At 52.9% G+C, this 15,343-nt stretch overlaps 1 protein-coding gene across 2 annotated transcripts in view; it reads right to left on the bottom strand.

The window, feature by feature from the left end:
- SAMD4A (sterile alpha motif domain containing 4A) overlaps positions 1-10,207 on the bottom strand; it is a 189,927-nt gene extending 179,720 nt beyond the window's left edge. For both annotated transcript variants that reach the window (XM_053259567.1, XM_053259573.1), the window contains exons 1-2: positions 9,895-10,207; positions 7,651-8,412 (exon numbers count right to left, since the gene is read on the bottom strand). In XM_053259567.1, coding sequence (XP_053115542.1) covers positions 7,651-7,846 — 196 coding nt within the window. In that variant the 5' untranslated portion in view covers positions 7,847-8,412; positions 9,895-10,207. The remainder of the gene's footprint in view (positions 1-7,650; positions 8,413-9,894) is intronic.
- Positions 10,208-15,343: the final 5,136 nt, after the last annotated feature.

Raw genomic sequence — 15,343 nt, 5'->3', positions numbered from 1 at the left:
CGCTTTGTGCCTGGCATCGGGGAAAGGTCAACAAATGAAGGTGGAAGTTAAAGCCCAATGCAAAATGAGAAGCTGACTGCCCCCCTTTTCCGAGTCCTATGTGCACACCAGAGGACGTGAGGAAGGGCCTGGCCCCTACACCCAGCTGGCCCCAAGTGGGAGATCCCCCCTCCCCTGCCTGAGCTCTGTACAAGGCATGGATAATTCAGGGCAGGGAAATCTGTCTGCACGTCATGTAAGCAACTGCAAGGAAGAGATTTGTGGTTGCCCAGAGCAACCTGGTGACTGCTGCACTTGTGGACTCCTATGCCGGAGGTGATGCAAGGAGATATCAAAGTGCTCTCTGTGGCATGAGAGCGGAGATGGCCCATTCACAAATCCACAGCATTGCTCACGACTGAAGAAATTATACAGGAAACTGCCTTATACTGTGTCAGAGTCCAGCTAGCTCAGTATTGTCTTCACAGACTGGCGGCAGCTTCTCCAAGGTTGCAGGCAGGGATCTCTCTCAGCCCTACCTGGAGATGCTGCCAGGAAGGGAACTTGGCACCTTCTGCAGGCAGGCAGGCAGGCAGGGGCTCTTCTGCTAAGCTATGGCTGCATCTCCTAAGGGGAATATCTTGCCACTCTCACATGCAGTCTCTCATCCAAGTGCAGACCAAGGCAGATCCTGCTTAGCAAAGGGGACAATTCATACGTGCTACAACAAGACTGCCACCTTAAGTAGTGCAGAAGGTTGCCAGTTCGAATCCCCACTGGTGTGTTTCCCAGACTATGGGAAAACACCTATATCGGGCAGCAGTGATATAGGAAAGATGCTGAAAGGCATCATCTCAGACTGTGCGGGAGATAGCAATGGCCAACCCCTCCTGAATTCTACCAAAAAAACCCCACAGGGCTCTGTGGGCACCAGGAGTCGAAATCCACTTGATGGCACACTTTAGCTTACCTACCACAAGACCAGCTCTCCTCCCCACGGAACAGAATTCTATCTACACCTTATCACAATCTATAGAGAGCTCTCATACCTAAACAGAGGAGATTAGATCATTTTCAGTCCTTGTGTGACGTGCACACACACACACCCCTGGCTCCTTCCCATTCGTGGTCTTCTCAACCATCCGCAGCCTCGCTGTCCAGAAAAAGCCCCTGTATGGGTTTCCCAAAAACAGATTTCGGAGTGGCCTCCTAAGCCTTGTAGCGTTCTGCTAGAAGCGACCACCGAATGTCACCGGCAGGAGCTGCCAAAAGCAGTGCAGGTCCTGTGTTCTCGTACAAACAACTGGAAGAACACCCAGCATTCTTTCCTCTGAGTCAAGGCGGGGGGGGGGGTCTGTTCCGTCTCCTGCTGCAGGTGGGCCTCCAGCATCCCCCCCTCTTGCACAGTGGGGCTGGCCCCACACACTTCTGCCACCCACCTTGCCCCCTCCCTCGAGCAGCCACCTGCAAGCCCCAGGGTGTAAACATTTCACCTTGCAACCAGCGTCCGACTGGGCTTCATTGCTCTTTTAAGAAGAAGAGAAAACAGGGTTTTCATTTGGTCTTCGGCAAATGACGGAGCCAAATTATCTACGAGCAGGCTACAACTCCCCATTCACCAGGAGCACTTAACGAAAGGTTTTCCAGAAAGCTTCTTTAAGGGAAACAGATGATGCCTTTCACTAGATACACATGCACCGCCCCCACCCTCCAAGGGTGGGTCCAAAGGGGGGAAGGCAAGAGGGCAGGCAAGCGCCCCCTCAAACAAGTAGTTTGCACCCCGCCACCTGCCCCCATTTCTGTTTCAGAAATCTAATAGGTGGGTTGCAGCTCAACCACCCATAAACGTGCTTTCCCCCTTCTGTGCTTCTCCAGCTTTTTTCCCCCTGGTGCCCCCACAGCTGCAACCCTCCCTCCAAACTGTAGTTGCGTGTTCTGCTCAGCATATGCACAACCTCTGCACAATGTACATATAAGAACATAAGAACAGCCCTGCTAGATCAGGCCCAAGGAGGCCCATCTAGTCCAGCATCCTGTTTCGCACAGTGGCCCACCAGATATCTCTGGGGAGCGTACAGGCAAGAGGTATGTGCATGCCCTCTCTCCTGCTGTGACTCCCCTGCAACTGGTACTGAGGCATCCTGCCTTTGAGGCTGGAGGTGGCCCATAGCCCTCCGACTAGTAGCCGTTGATAGACCTCTCCTCCATGAAGTTATCCAAGCCCCTCTTCAAGCCATCCAGCTTGTTGGCTGTCACCACATCTTGTGGCAGAGAATTCCACAAGTTGTTTATGCGTTGTGTGAAAAAGTACCACCTTGTGTTGGTCCTAGATTTCCTGGCAATCAATTTCATGGGATGCCCCCTGGTTCTAGTGTTATGTGAGAGGGAGAAGAATTTCTCTCTCTCCACTTTCTCCACTCCATGCATTATTTTATAGACCTCTATCATGTCTCCCCGCAGTCATCTTTTTTCTAAACTAAAAACCCCCAGGTATTGTAGTCTTGCCTCATAAGAAAGGTGCTCTAGGTCCCTGATCATCTTGGTTGCCTTCTTCTGCACCTTTTCCAGTTCTACAATGTCCTTTTTAAGATGTGGTGGCCAGAATTGTACGCAGTACTCCAAGTGTGGTCGCACCATAGTTTTGTACAAGGGCATTATAATATTAGCAGGTTTATTTTCAATCCCCTTCCTAATGATCCCTAGCATGGAATTGGCCTTTTTCACAGCTGCTGCACATTGAGTCAACATTTTCAATTAGCTGTCCACCACAACCCCAAGATCCTTCTCCTGGTCAGTCACCGACAGCTCACATGCATAGTATTTGAGGGTCCCTAGAAGTTGCTGGACTGCAACTCCCATCATGTGGGCAAAGGCTGGAAACTTCTACAGTAACTCACACATCGGGCTGATCCGGATGATACTTGGCCATGGATGGGCCAAATGCAATGAGGATACACAAGCACCCTGCGTGTACACGTCCTTCTGGTCTCCTGACAAGCCAATCTCTAATTCCATGAGGGAGGCAGTTCGGAATCTGCACGGTTCCTCTACAAGTGGTCCAAATATTTGTTTCAAGTAATATTTATAAATAAATAAATAAATATTTGGGCCATCTGTGTGGAGGAGTGGCTTAAATGAACCAGCCCTGCTCTCACGCAGTTGGGGAGGAGAGGAGGTCTCAGGGCAGGGGAGAGAGCACACTTAGGTCCTCACTGCATGCAGGCAGCTGGCCAATGAAGCAACCTCCACACTCGTTCAGCTCGCATGCAGCAGTCTACTTCCCATCTGTACCATGCATTTGAAGGGGCCTGCAGCCAGGTTCACTTTTAGAATCAATGCATGCAGTTGTTCACACAAACATGTGTCCAGACACCTGTATGCATGCTCAGCATAATGTCTGAATTAGAGGTGCAAAGGACTGGGGAGAAATGGGGGGGGGGGTCGTCATCCCCGAAAAACATGGGAAAATCCCCTTTTTTTCCCCCAGCGCCCCCCACCCTCCAGTTTTCCCCAGCCTTCACATCTGAGGACTGAAGAGGAGATTTAAATTAAGGTGGGAATGTGGTGTTTCTGTACAGCATCCTTAGGCAGGGGTGCAGCTACCCTTGGACAAGGGGGAACAAATGTCCCTGGACCGACAGGGTCAGGGGGCTTGCACAGAGCCCCCCTTGCCCCCCTCCTACACCCAGTCAGGGAATGGATTTGCTCGCCAGCTGGGAGTGCCAGGTATGTCCCCTCACCCACAGCACTTTGTTTGTTCCAAGAAAGGGTAAGAAAGCACTCAGCCGGTGAAGGAGGCGTCGGCTGGGCTGGGCTGCGTGGCTCACCTTCCCAGTACTGGCCACACTCCTGCATCAGCATGCCTCTGTCACCAGTGCAGGGGGCGTGGCTAGCACGGGCAAGCCACAGGTTGCCCCCAGGCTAGCCCTAAGCCCGCTATGCTCCGGTCTCTGGGCACATGCTCAGAACGCCCACCCCTGCCAGGGCAAATGCTACCCCCCACCCACTTTCCACACTTTGAAAAGACAAATGCTACAAGGATCGAGAATGGGGGTTGTAGAGCCCAGCAGGACAGTGGCCAGGCCTGCAAGCTCACTCCCTGGGATGCTGTACGTGTCTACTGCCCCCACTTTCCGCAGCCCCCAAAGAAAGGCTCCTCACTGCCACAAGTCTGAACTCTGCCAGCTTTGGTCCCACGTTAACTCCAGAACCTCTATTTATTTATTTTTATTTATTATTAAAACTTTTATACCGCCCTTCCAAAAGGCTCAGGGCGGTTTACATTAAAACACCATTAAAATCAATTAATAATTAAAACAAAAATGATAAAGCATAAAAAATAATTAACAATTAAAAACCCTAGAAAGTCACGTCTAACACAAGCGTGAAACATTACACACCAGCACACCACACAAGATCAGAATATCTGGTAAACACAGGCAACCTTGCAAATAAGCTACTAGCCCCCAAATTTTCTTGTAGTCCACTTGCCAACCCAGACCTAAGTTTAGCCATTTAGAGCATGCCAACAGAAGAGACTGCTCTGCAAATGTCTATGAGAAGTGATGCAATACTGATACAGCATTGCCCAGATATAATACGTACTTTGCTAACCCAGTGTTGTGGTCAAATAGAATCAAAAGTAAAAAATAAGGTTGCATTGAACATGACACCATCTGTAATGGCGGGGAGGGGGAGTGTTTGGGAGAAACACTGGTGGTTCAAATATTTCCCGTTGGCAGTACAGGAATAGAGCGGATATTTTTCAATATTCAAAAATAGGTGATGGCCAATGTCAGTTTCCCATTGGAAGCAACTGGGGGTCAAAATGACTCCAACACTTATCAGAGTACACACGGCAATTTACAACCAGCTATGGGGTAGGGAAATGAAGCATCACAGGGCAGCTGATGGTGTTCTGTTTCTTAATGGTAATCTGTTCTGCTTTTCCTCCACTTGAGAGCTAAAGGCAGCTAACGAGATTAAAACAAACAATTACTTATCTTGCCCCACAAAACCCAACTAATGTATAATGCAAACCTGTTTATATCAATGTTTGAAAGCTAAAAGTGTTCTCTCACACACAGAGTCACCTCAAGTCTAAGTAGGACCCAGCCTAAGGCCATGTGAGTGAATACAGTGCATCTGAGCACATGCAGAGTGCCTCAACCACCACACACATCTAATGCAAGGAGGAAGAACTAGCAAATGACATACAAAAGCACTCCTCGGTGTCATCCCTATCTAATACTTTTATCACTTTTCTTCAGAGGTAATTCAGTTCTTACAGGTTGTCAACCACGTCTCTTAACCTTAGCCAAGAAGAGACCACCCTAAAAACGAGGAGGCAAGTCCCAAAACCAGATCAGAGCTGCACAGAAATGGTCCACAACAGCACAGCTAACAGACTGCACTGGCTTTTCCAAAAACCTGCACATGCTGCTGATTCTGTTGAGACCCCAGAGCAGAGGGCATTCAGCCAACTTTGCATTTAATGAAATGATAATGATGATGATGATGATGATAAAGAAGAAGAAAATAAACAATTTTTTAATAGAAACTACCATAGGCTTCCCCTCCATTAATAAAACGAGCTGCATTTTGCACACGTGCTCTCAGCACTCAATAGGAGCTGTAACTGACACATGTGGTTGGATCTGGGGACATTTAAAGGGCTCACACGCATTCTTTAGAAAAGGGGCTAATTGGGAGGCATCAAGATAGTACCTACTCCTGAGGGCCATTTCGTCGGCTAATAAGAATAACAAACATGCTTTTGAGTTTTCAAAGTACTTCCAATCCATCACCTCGCAAGCTTTACAACTTAAGAACATAGGAAGCTGCCATCTGCTGAGTCAGACCATTGGTCTATCTAGCTCAGTATTGTCTACCCGGACTGGCAGCGGCTTCTCCAAGGTTGCAGGCAGGAGTCTCTCTCAGCCCTGTCTTGGAGATGCTGCCAGGGAGGGAACTGGGAACCTTCTGCTCTTCCCAGAATACCTTACAGTGCTCACACATCCAGTCTCCCAATTATATGCAAGCAGGCAGACCCTAAGGAGTCTCCTTAGCTAAGGAGACAAGCCCTGCTGGCTACCACAAGACCAGCTCTCCTCTCCTACAACAATCCTGTAAGGTGGATCGATCTTATTAAGCCCCTATTGCAGATCCATATTGCTGAGGTCTAAGGATGCCCTGTGAGTTCACAGCAGTGCAAAATTCAACTCAGGATTTCGCAGCCTTCCAGCCCCTACCCTGGACCAGATCTCCATCTGCAAGTCCGAACAGCTCCATATTGGCTGTACTTCTCCTCGCCCCTCACCTGGCTTTGTTGCAAAACACTTGCATGGTAAGTGAAGTGCATGAACTGGGAAGACCCCAGTTTGTCTCACTTCAGGGACCCGTTTAAAAGTCTTTCGGGAAGCCGGCTCCACCTTCCAGGTGGGCAATATATGGGGGAAATAATACTGATCTACCTTGCAGGGCTCTGGAACAAAGACGGATGGCATAATTAATGTAAAGGAGTAATTGACATGCTACACAGATGCAGCATCACCGCCTGTTTTTCTATCAGCAGAAACAAACTCGTCAGCCTCTGATCTTTCAACGTCAGTCCCATGCAGAGATAAGGAAAACCCACAGAAGTCCCTAGATCAGGAATCTCTAACCCTGAATCTCCAGATGTTGTTGAACTACAACGCCCATCATCCCTTGCTGCTGTGGCTGGGGCAATGGCAGTTGTAGTTCAACATTATCTGGGGACCTAAGATTGGGAGCCTCTGCCCAGTGGCACCGGCCCTAATTTCTTTTGCACGCGGGAGACCAGGCAGCTGGGATTTTTCTGCTCTGTAACACAAGTCTTATCATTTCCTCCACACTGCTTGTTTCCCCCCCTGACAACTCCACCTAGGAAGTTACTCCTAACAGAAAAGAAAGAAGACCAACTTAAATAATTAAAAAAATCACATCAAACTGCCCTAATGCATATACTGCATAACTATATGCCCTTTTGATGTATTACTATGCACAACTTAACCTTTTTGCCGCAGTATTCCGCAAGAGTGCTTGTAAGATATGATGCTATTCCCAGAGCGGCTAGGATTGACACACATACAGGGTTTTTCCAAAGAGAAGAAGCATGTATTAGGCATTCCCACATGCACGAAAATTAAACGACATTCAGTTTCTCCCATCCCCAAGGGGGCAGTCCCCCAACAACCCACACAAGGCAGCACTTGGGTCTTCCATGTGCTGCTGAAAGCTTCAGTGAACCACACTGTCCAAAAGAAGCAGAGGAAATCCAGACTCTACGTGACCTGACTTTCTTATTTGACAGGAAGTTGCATGGAAGGGAAAAAATATTAATCATTCATGCTGCCGTGGTTTCAGCAAAGCTTACGCTAAAGAAGTCTGCATCGAAAAAAAGAATCCAACAAGTTGCTTCCAGTGTTCCCCCCCCCCCACCTTTGGTTGGTTGGTTGGTTTTAAAGGAAACTAAGCAGGACACTTGGGCATGATTTCTGTATTTTTGTTTCTGTATGGCGCCTAAACTCCCCTCCTCCCGGAGTGGTGCACACCATCCTTTATAGCCCTCATCAATCAGGGAACAGTGCAGAGTTCAGAATTGATTGTCTGCACCAAAAGAGGTGGGGAGGAGGGGGGGGAGAAACTTACCAGGGTTGTTGGCTTCATTTTCCAGAATGTGCAGTTCGGTGCAGTCAGCCAGGGAATGCTCCAGGCAGATCTGCAGGAAGCGAGCCTGGCTCCGACTCACCCTCTTCAACAAGGAGAGCAGAGCAACAGTCTGTTCACACTCGTTCCAGCCTTTGAACCACCCTGCCAGCACTCCGACCTGATCTCGAAACATCATGGTTGGCAGTTGTGTGTGTGAATGTGCGTGCAAGTGGAATATTGGGAAGAGGCGAAAAATATAGAGATTTCTGCAAGGGGGGAAAGGTGTTTTTTTTTAAAAAAAAGATCCTTCCAAAGTTGTCTTATTTCCCTCCTTCCCTTTTTACCCCTCAGGTTTAGTTTACAATTGTGTGACTATTGCAGAAATGAGATCCCGGCCACCAGTCTTGAGGTTTGCTTTCTCTTCTTTCGTATTCTCCTTCTTCCGGGCAAAATGTCAGGGGCTGTCTCTTAATTCCTTCCAAGACGATGACAACAGCAAAGAAAAACAGACACGATGCGTGGTTGTGTGTGTACTTATGCAGCTCTATTTTTCAACAAGGCACAGCAATGTGTGAAGAGTATGTCAGTGCGTAGCTGCTGCTTCTCCTCAGTTCCCTTCTCCCCTTGCTCTTTCCCCAGTCTGGGTATTTCAGCCAAGCCTCGTCTCTCCGGAGCTCTCCTGCCTCGGGCAGTGATCTGGACTATCCACAGCCGCAAACATTCCTCGCCCAGTGGAGAAAAGAAAAAAAGAAGCATCCACAACTGTTGGGGGGGAGGAACAGAGGAAGGGGGAGAGAGAGAGAAAAGAATTTTGCCTGATGGTAAGGATGACACACTTTGCAAAGCCAAGCTATGATTCAGCAGGGCCGAAATCACAGCTCACTTCCTAATATGACAGAGGGAAATTTGGAATCAGGGATAACTGCGGGCGGGCGGGCGGAGCGGGGGAGGCTTTCAAAGCCCCTCCCCAAAATCTCGGGTAAGCCGGAGGAGGAGCGGGGGGGGGAGAGCCGCTGAGACTCTCCCAATGCAGCCCACACGCAGGCAAGCCAGGGAGTGATTGAGAGGTGCTGGCTTGCAAGAAACCTCCCGCCTCCCTCCCCAGTGCGGAGGCGGCGGCAGCGGCGGACGGAGCTCCCTGTTGCTGATTGCACATTCTGGGCAGATGCTTCTTCCCGGAGAGGCATGTACCTGGCTGGGCGAGGTGGGGAGGGAGACAGGACTGCAGCCGATCACTCAGGCACAAGGGAGCGGGGGAGACGGGGGGAAGCCCCACACTGCGGCGGCGGCGGCAGAAAGCGAATGTTGCAGCCAGCCCCAAGGCGGCGGCGGCTGCTCGGCTCTCCTGCAAGCCAGAAGCGCCGCAGCTCCCTCGGCAGACCTGAAAGCATCCGCCCGCCCCCCGGATGGAGGCCCCGAGCAAGCCCTGGCAGCACCAGCGCGAGACCAAAATAAACTCCGGCCGGCTCAAGAGCACAGCAGAGCGGGGGGGGGGGGCGAGTGGGGGAGAGGCTTCTTCCAGCTCCCCTTTCAAGCTGCTAAAAAGGAATCAGGCCCCCGCCCCCACCCCACAATCAGCTGCTCGAGCCAGGGGGGCGGGGGGGGGCGGCGGCGGCAGCCAGGCCGATTTGAGCGAGGACATCGCAGCCGACATCCGCACACGCGGAGCGGGGGATGCTCCTCTCCCCCCCCCCCCCCGCTCCGGGTCCCTCTCCTGCGGGAGCTTCCCGGAGACGCAGCTCCGCTGGGCAACAGCTGGCCGTCCCCGAATCCCGGCTCGGCGGGCAGCCCGGGCTCGGGGAAGGGCGCCGTCGAGGGGCAGGTGGGCTGTGCGGAGCGAAGCGACGGCGGGACCAGCGCAGAAAGTGGGGAGGGCGGCGAGCCGGCTTCCTTCCGGGGGGGGCTGCTGTGCTCGGTCCCTCCTGGGGGCGCAGCCCAGCCATGCCCCGAGAGGACCCTCCCTCCCCGCCTCCGCGGGGTGGCGAATGGGGCTGGCCGTGGGGGGAGGCCGAGCGGGCGCCCAGGAAAGTTAAGAGCGGCGGGACTCCCCTCCGGGCTGCCATCCAGGGAGCGGACCGAGTCGGCGAGCGAGAGGGTTAGCTGCCCCCCACCCGCGCGCCCCACTCTCTCTACCCCGCATTCGCCGCTGCTGCCTCGTGCCCCCCCCCACACACACACGCGCGGCCCTTCGGGAGCTTCTTCGCTCGCTTGCTTGCTTGCCCCCCCCCCGCCGCGAGTGCCCACCTGGGTCGCTTTGCGTGCCGCCCCGTCGCTCGTCGGCTGCCCCTTCACTGACGAGGCGGCGGCGGGAGCGGAGGAGGAGGCAGAGGGGACCGGCGGCGAGGAGGAGTGGGGCGAGGGGGCGGCTGCAGCAGCGCCCGGCGGGGCCCGGGCTGGGCCATGGCGACGAGCGTGTGTGCAGCAGCGGAGGCGGCGGCGGCAGCCCCGTGCGCGCCGTCTGTGCACCCGCCGGCCGGCCGGCCGCTCTCTCCTCTCCGGCGCTCAGGCGCGAGTGAGCAGCAGCCGCGCGCCCGGCAGAGCCCCCGCTCCCCCGCCCCGCCGGCAGCCATGACGTCATGGCCGGGAGGTGCAACGCCCCCTCCCCCGAGCGGGAGGGAGGGGGGAGGGAAGGGAGCTGGGGAGGGGGTGCCTGCGGAGCCGCCTCCTCCCCCTCCCCGCGCTCCTCCGCCGCTGACTCAGCCCTGGCCGGCGGGGCGCGCCTGGCTGCGGTGCAGGGGCGGCGCGGGGGGGGGGGGCGTCGGCACGGCACAGCAGGGCAACGTCCCTCGATGGGCACTGGGCGCCCAGCTGCGTCCCACACGCTAGACGGAAGGGAGGGGGGAGGGCAAGGCACTCGGCGTCCCGCCTTTGGAGCCCCCCCCGCTGCTCCGCTGGACAGGGAGGGGGCCGAAGGGAAGGGGGGGGCAAGCGGGAGGCAGCGGGCAAGGCGGCCGCGCGTCCTCGCTCGCGCGACTCTGCTTCGTCCGCCCGGCGGCTTGTTGCGCGCTAGTGCCCGGGCTAGAGCCCCCGGCGCCCCCCGCCTTGCCCGTGCACTGACAGCAGCCAGCCGCCCACCTCCGGGTTGCTTCTCTCTGCGCGGATCTCGGGGGCGAGTCGGACGCGCTGCTGCGCCAAGGCGCTTTCGGACGGAGGGCGCCGGGCCCCCAGCTCCCTCGCCGCCCAGCCGGGGGCAAAAGAAAGTTGCGACCCCAGAGCTGCCCTTGCCTGCAACAGAGCCGGCCTCGGAGGAGCCGGGAAGCGCGAGGGGGGAGACAGACTCCCCCTTCTCCAGCAAGGGCTCTCTGGCTTGGGTCCCCAGACTACAACTCCCATCTTCCCCAGCCGCCACGGCCTGCGGGAGGATTAGCCCAGGCACAACTGGGGACCCACCTTTGAGAATCCCTCCTGCCCCACAGGATGGGACCCTGGGGTGGACTCCCCCACACACGCACACACACTGCTGCATTGCAGACCCAGGTTGCCTGGCCCAAAGCAGGGAACCCCCCTGTTCACGCGCTCCTAACCAGCACCTGGCAGCACCAGGCACACCTGCGGCAGGTGAGGGGACAGTGCCAAGGCACCTTCTGGAAAGCTGCTCTCGCGGGTGTTCCCCAGGCCCCCCAGCAGTGGGGCAGGCAATGCTGCTGCCTTTCCTTTCTCTGCTGGGATGAGAGAAAGCAGGAGAGGGCAGAGGGGGGGCCCAAGGGACATCCGGCCCCAGGTTTCCAGGGAGACCTCGAACACCCCAGGAGTTTTACCTTCAGCCCGCAGGCTGCAGACTCTTTCTCCTCTTCCCCTGGGCCACCTCCAGCCTCAGAGGCAGGCTGCCTCTCAGTACCAGTTGCAAGGGAGCAGCAGCAGCAGGAGAGAGGGCCTGCCCTCCCCTCTTGCCTGTGGGCTTCCCAGAGGCATCTGGTGGGCCACTGTGGGAAGCAGGGTGCTGCACCAGATGGGCCTTGGGGCTGATCCAGCAGGGCTGTTCTTTTCTTATGTTCCCACTAGCTTTGCAAATACAAGGAGACAAATGTCCCCAAAGTCCCCAGTAAGGGAGGATTAATGTTCTTGAGTCGGCTCCCCCATTAGACTGCCCGTTAGAGTCAGTCAGTCGTCATGAGAGGCCCGTTCATGCTAATCTAGACAGCAAACCCATCACATGGCTGCAAAGTTGTGTTTGCACAAGTGATATAACGGGAAAAGTCCCTTGCTTTTACTGTTGGGCTTGTAGCTTGCTTCCTTGTTTATCTAGCACTCTCAAAGTGCACAAGGCGTTAGAGAGTATGAGGAGAAAGTCCTCGCCCCAAGGAGCTTGCATTCTAAAACCGCTCCAGCCCTCTTAGCTGCATTGATTTAGCACCATCCACTTCTGTTTGTGACCATGATCCCTAGATCTTTCTTTCTTTTCTTTTCTTTTCTTTACAGGAACAAATACAAATAACAGAAAAATATTTGTAAACATGTGCAGAGATCCGTCCCTCATCCCAACCTACTGCAGCCTGTCCCTAAACATTTCGAATTAAGGATGCCTCCTAGAGAAGAGGGCAGAGCGCCCATAGAGGCCCAAGTCCTGGCTCCTCACGTTTTAGGAATTGAACACAACTCCCACCTTCCTGGGCAGCAATGCCTGTAATAAGGCCCATCATTTTGAGGGAAGTTCAGGGCGAACCTTAATGGGCTAAACCGTAAGCTGTTATTCTGCACCCCTCAGTTCCCTCCTTGTACAAGTTCTCTCCGTGGAGGAGAATGTCATGTGGCAAAGAGACGCTTCGCCACAACAGCTGCCTTGTCTGGCTGCTAACCTATTAGCCCAGGCAAGCAAATACATGATTAATTAATTAATTAATTAAAGATAATTATTTGTTAGCTGCCTCATCACAAATTGTCCTCTGGGCGGGTTACAACCACACAAATAAAAAACACCCAATAAAAACACATAAAACAAGACAGGCAAACAACAAATCTACTAAATCTAAGATACAATACCAAACATTATAAGAGCTTGTTTTTTAACCACCACTATGGACAGGTGGGTGAATCTGGGTGTGAGTCGTGCCATGGGCAAAGACTATCTTCTGGATGTCACTTTGTTGCTGTGAATTGAGTGTTTGATGCAGCTGCACAAGCTGGCACTGAAATGTGGTACAGGGGGACCTTGGTATCCGCGGGAGTTCCAGTCAGCGATAATCCTGAAACAACGGATACTGAGGCATTAAGGTCTATGGGGTCGCGGGGTTAGGTTCCTGGAGGCCTGCAAATCTTCCCCAAAACGGACAAAAAACTCAAAGCAAAGTGCCCTGCTGTGCTCTGCAGGTTTCCAGCAGTCCAGCAATGCCCTCCAGAAGACCACATTTTGCCATTATTCCATGATTTTCCGTGGGGGAATAGGTGGGTTTTTTTTAATGGCTCCCATGCTGAAAATGGCCAAAACCTCTGAGGTCATTTCCAGCCACCCTGACCTGCAAATACACAAATTTAAACCATTCCACCGCCTTTCCCCCATGTATGCCGAGGTTGGATGTCAGTTCCCTGGCAGCAGATATGTGAAGATCTGCAGATAACGAGGTATGCCTGTTAGGGATGTGCACAGGACCAGTTCGGAGGCCCATAAAGGTTCGAATGACCGGCAGTTCCGTCGGTTCAAAGGAGATGACTTTAAGGGCGGGGAAGGCTGCACTGACCCCTCCCGCTGCTTCCCCCCTGCCGGTGCTCCATCATGAACCGGTACAGTGAGGCGGCAGCATTCCTCCCTACCACCCCATCCCCTTGGCAAACCAGAAGTAAGCAGACCCAGCGTGCACCGGGCACATGCATGTGCATGTTGCACAGGCAGCCAACGTGCACACAGGCGCTGGGTACTTCTGCTTCCGCTTACTTCCGGTCCGATGAATGGACAGGGTGGCTGGGAGGTACACTGCCACCCCGCTGGACTGGTTTACAATGGAGCGCCAGTGGGGGGAAAGTGGCGGGAGGGGTAAGTGCACCCTCCCCCACCCTCAAAGTCACCCCCGCCGCCTTCAAACTTCCCTGGGCCAGTTCCGTGCACATCCCTAATGGCCGTACATTGTTTATGAGCAATGTTATCCTTTGCTGACCGGTGGGCCAAGAGGCACCTTTTAAAGCAGCAGCTTTCATGTATTTAGCAGGGGGAGAGCCACTGTGGTGCGCTCACTAGTAACTTCTCAGCTTGACTACTGCAATGTGCTGTGCGTGGGGCTACCTTTGTATGTCGTTCGGAAACTTCAGTTAGGTCAGAATGCAACGGTCAGATTGGTCACCGGGGTTTCTCAGAGTGACCATATCATGCCTGTTTTAAAATAGTTGCACTGGCGGCCGGTGTGTTTCTGGGCAAAAGACAAAGTGTTCTGAGAAGATTATTGAAAAGTGATATGTAAATATTATAAATAGTGATAAATAATTACTATTAATATCTGGCAGGAGCGGTTGGTCCCTTGAGTGGGTGTGTGTGTGTGTGCACCAAAGGAGGTACTGCTGCCTTTGCTTCCCATAGCTTCGTTTGCGCCTCTCTCCCCCGCGTTAATGAGAGCCCAAGAGAAACAGCCATAGTTTAATCCTCACTCTGAAGTGGCAGAGAGAGTTGTACAGGATAGTATCCCTTCTGTGCAGAAATCAACACAGATACAGACTCCATTTGCATAACTTTGTACACACAGGGTACAGCCTCCTACCCAGGTATATGTTGTGTGAATGGGGCAATAATAGACTTTTGAAAAGGTGCTCTGAGAACTGTGGGACTTCATGTAGGTAAAGTGAGAGAGAAATGCCACCTAGTGGGCGATAATCAGAACCCCAGGACAAAACTGCATAGCACATCATGAAGTCCATAGATTGATCAACTCGAGAGGGGAGGCAATTTTAATTAATTAATTAATTAATTATGTTTATCAGATTTGTACACCGCCCAAAACTTTAGTCTCTGGGTGGTTAACAATAGCATAAAAAAAGTTGAAAACATATACAAAAAACTTAAAACAATTTAACAATTTAAAAATAAACCAGAGGAGAGCTGGTCTTGTGGTAGCAAGCATGACTTGTCCCCATAGCTAAGCAGGGTCTGCCCTGGTTGCAAATGAAAGGGAGACTTGATGTGTGAGCACTGCAAGATATTCCCCTCAGGGGATGAAGCCGCTCTGGGAAGAGCAGAAGGTTCCAAGTTCCCTCCCTGGCAGCATCTCCAAGATAGGGCTGAGAGAGAGTCCTGCCTGCAACCTTGGAGAAGCCGCTGCCAGTCTGTGAAGACAATACTGAGCTAGATAGACCAAGGGTCTGACTCAGTATATGGCAGTTTCCTATGTTCCAGAGATTAAAACCTAAAAAATTTTAGGAAGCTGAGAACTCTTGGGCAAAAAGATGGCTTTTCAGGTGTTTTTTAAAAATTTCCAGAGATGGGGAGGATCATATCTCAGCAGGGAGTGCATTCCGTAATCTTGGGGCAGTGACCGAGAAGGCTCGTCTCTGTGTAGCCACCAAACGAGTTGGCAGTAACTGGAGACGGACCTCCTCAGATGACCTCAATGGGCGGTGGGGCTTGTAATGAAGAAGACACTCTCTTAGATACCCAGGGCCTAAGCCGTTTAGGGCTTTATAAGTTATAACTAGCACTTTGTATTTTGCCCAGAAACCTATTGGCAATTGTCTGTGCATTCCAGAAACATTGGCTAAGATGCCATTCTGGCAC

The sequence above is a fragment of the Hemicordylus capensis genome, chromosome 1 (assembly GCF_027244095.1).
Source record: "Hemicordylus capensis ecotype Gifberg chromosome 1, rHemCap1.1.pri, whole genome shotgun sequence".
NCBI lineage: Eukaryota > Metazoa > Chordata > Lepidosauria > Squamata > Cordylidae > Hemicordylus > Hemicordylus capensis.
Note: the sequence above shows the minus strand (reverse complement) of the source record. Positions and strands in the feature narration are given on the sequence as shown.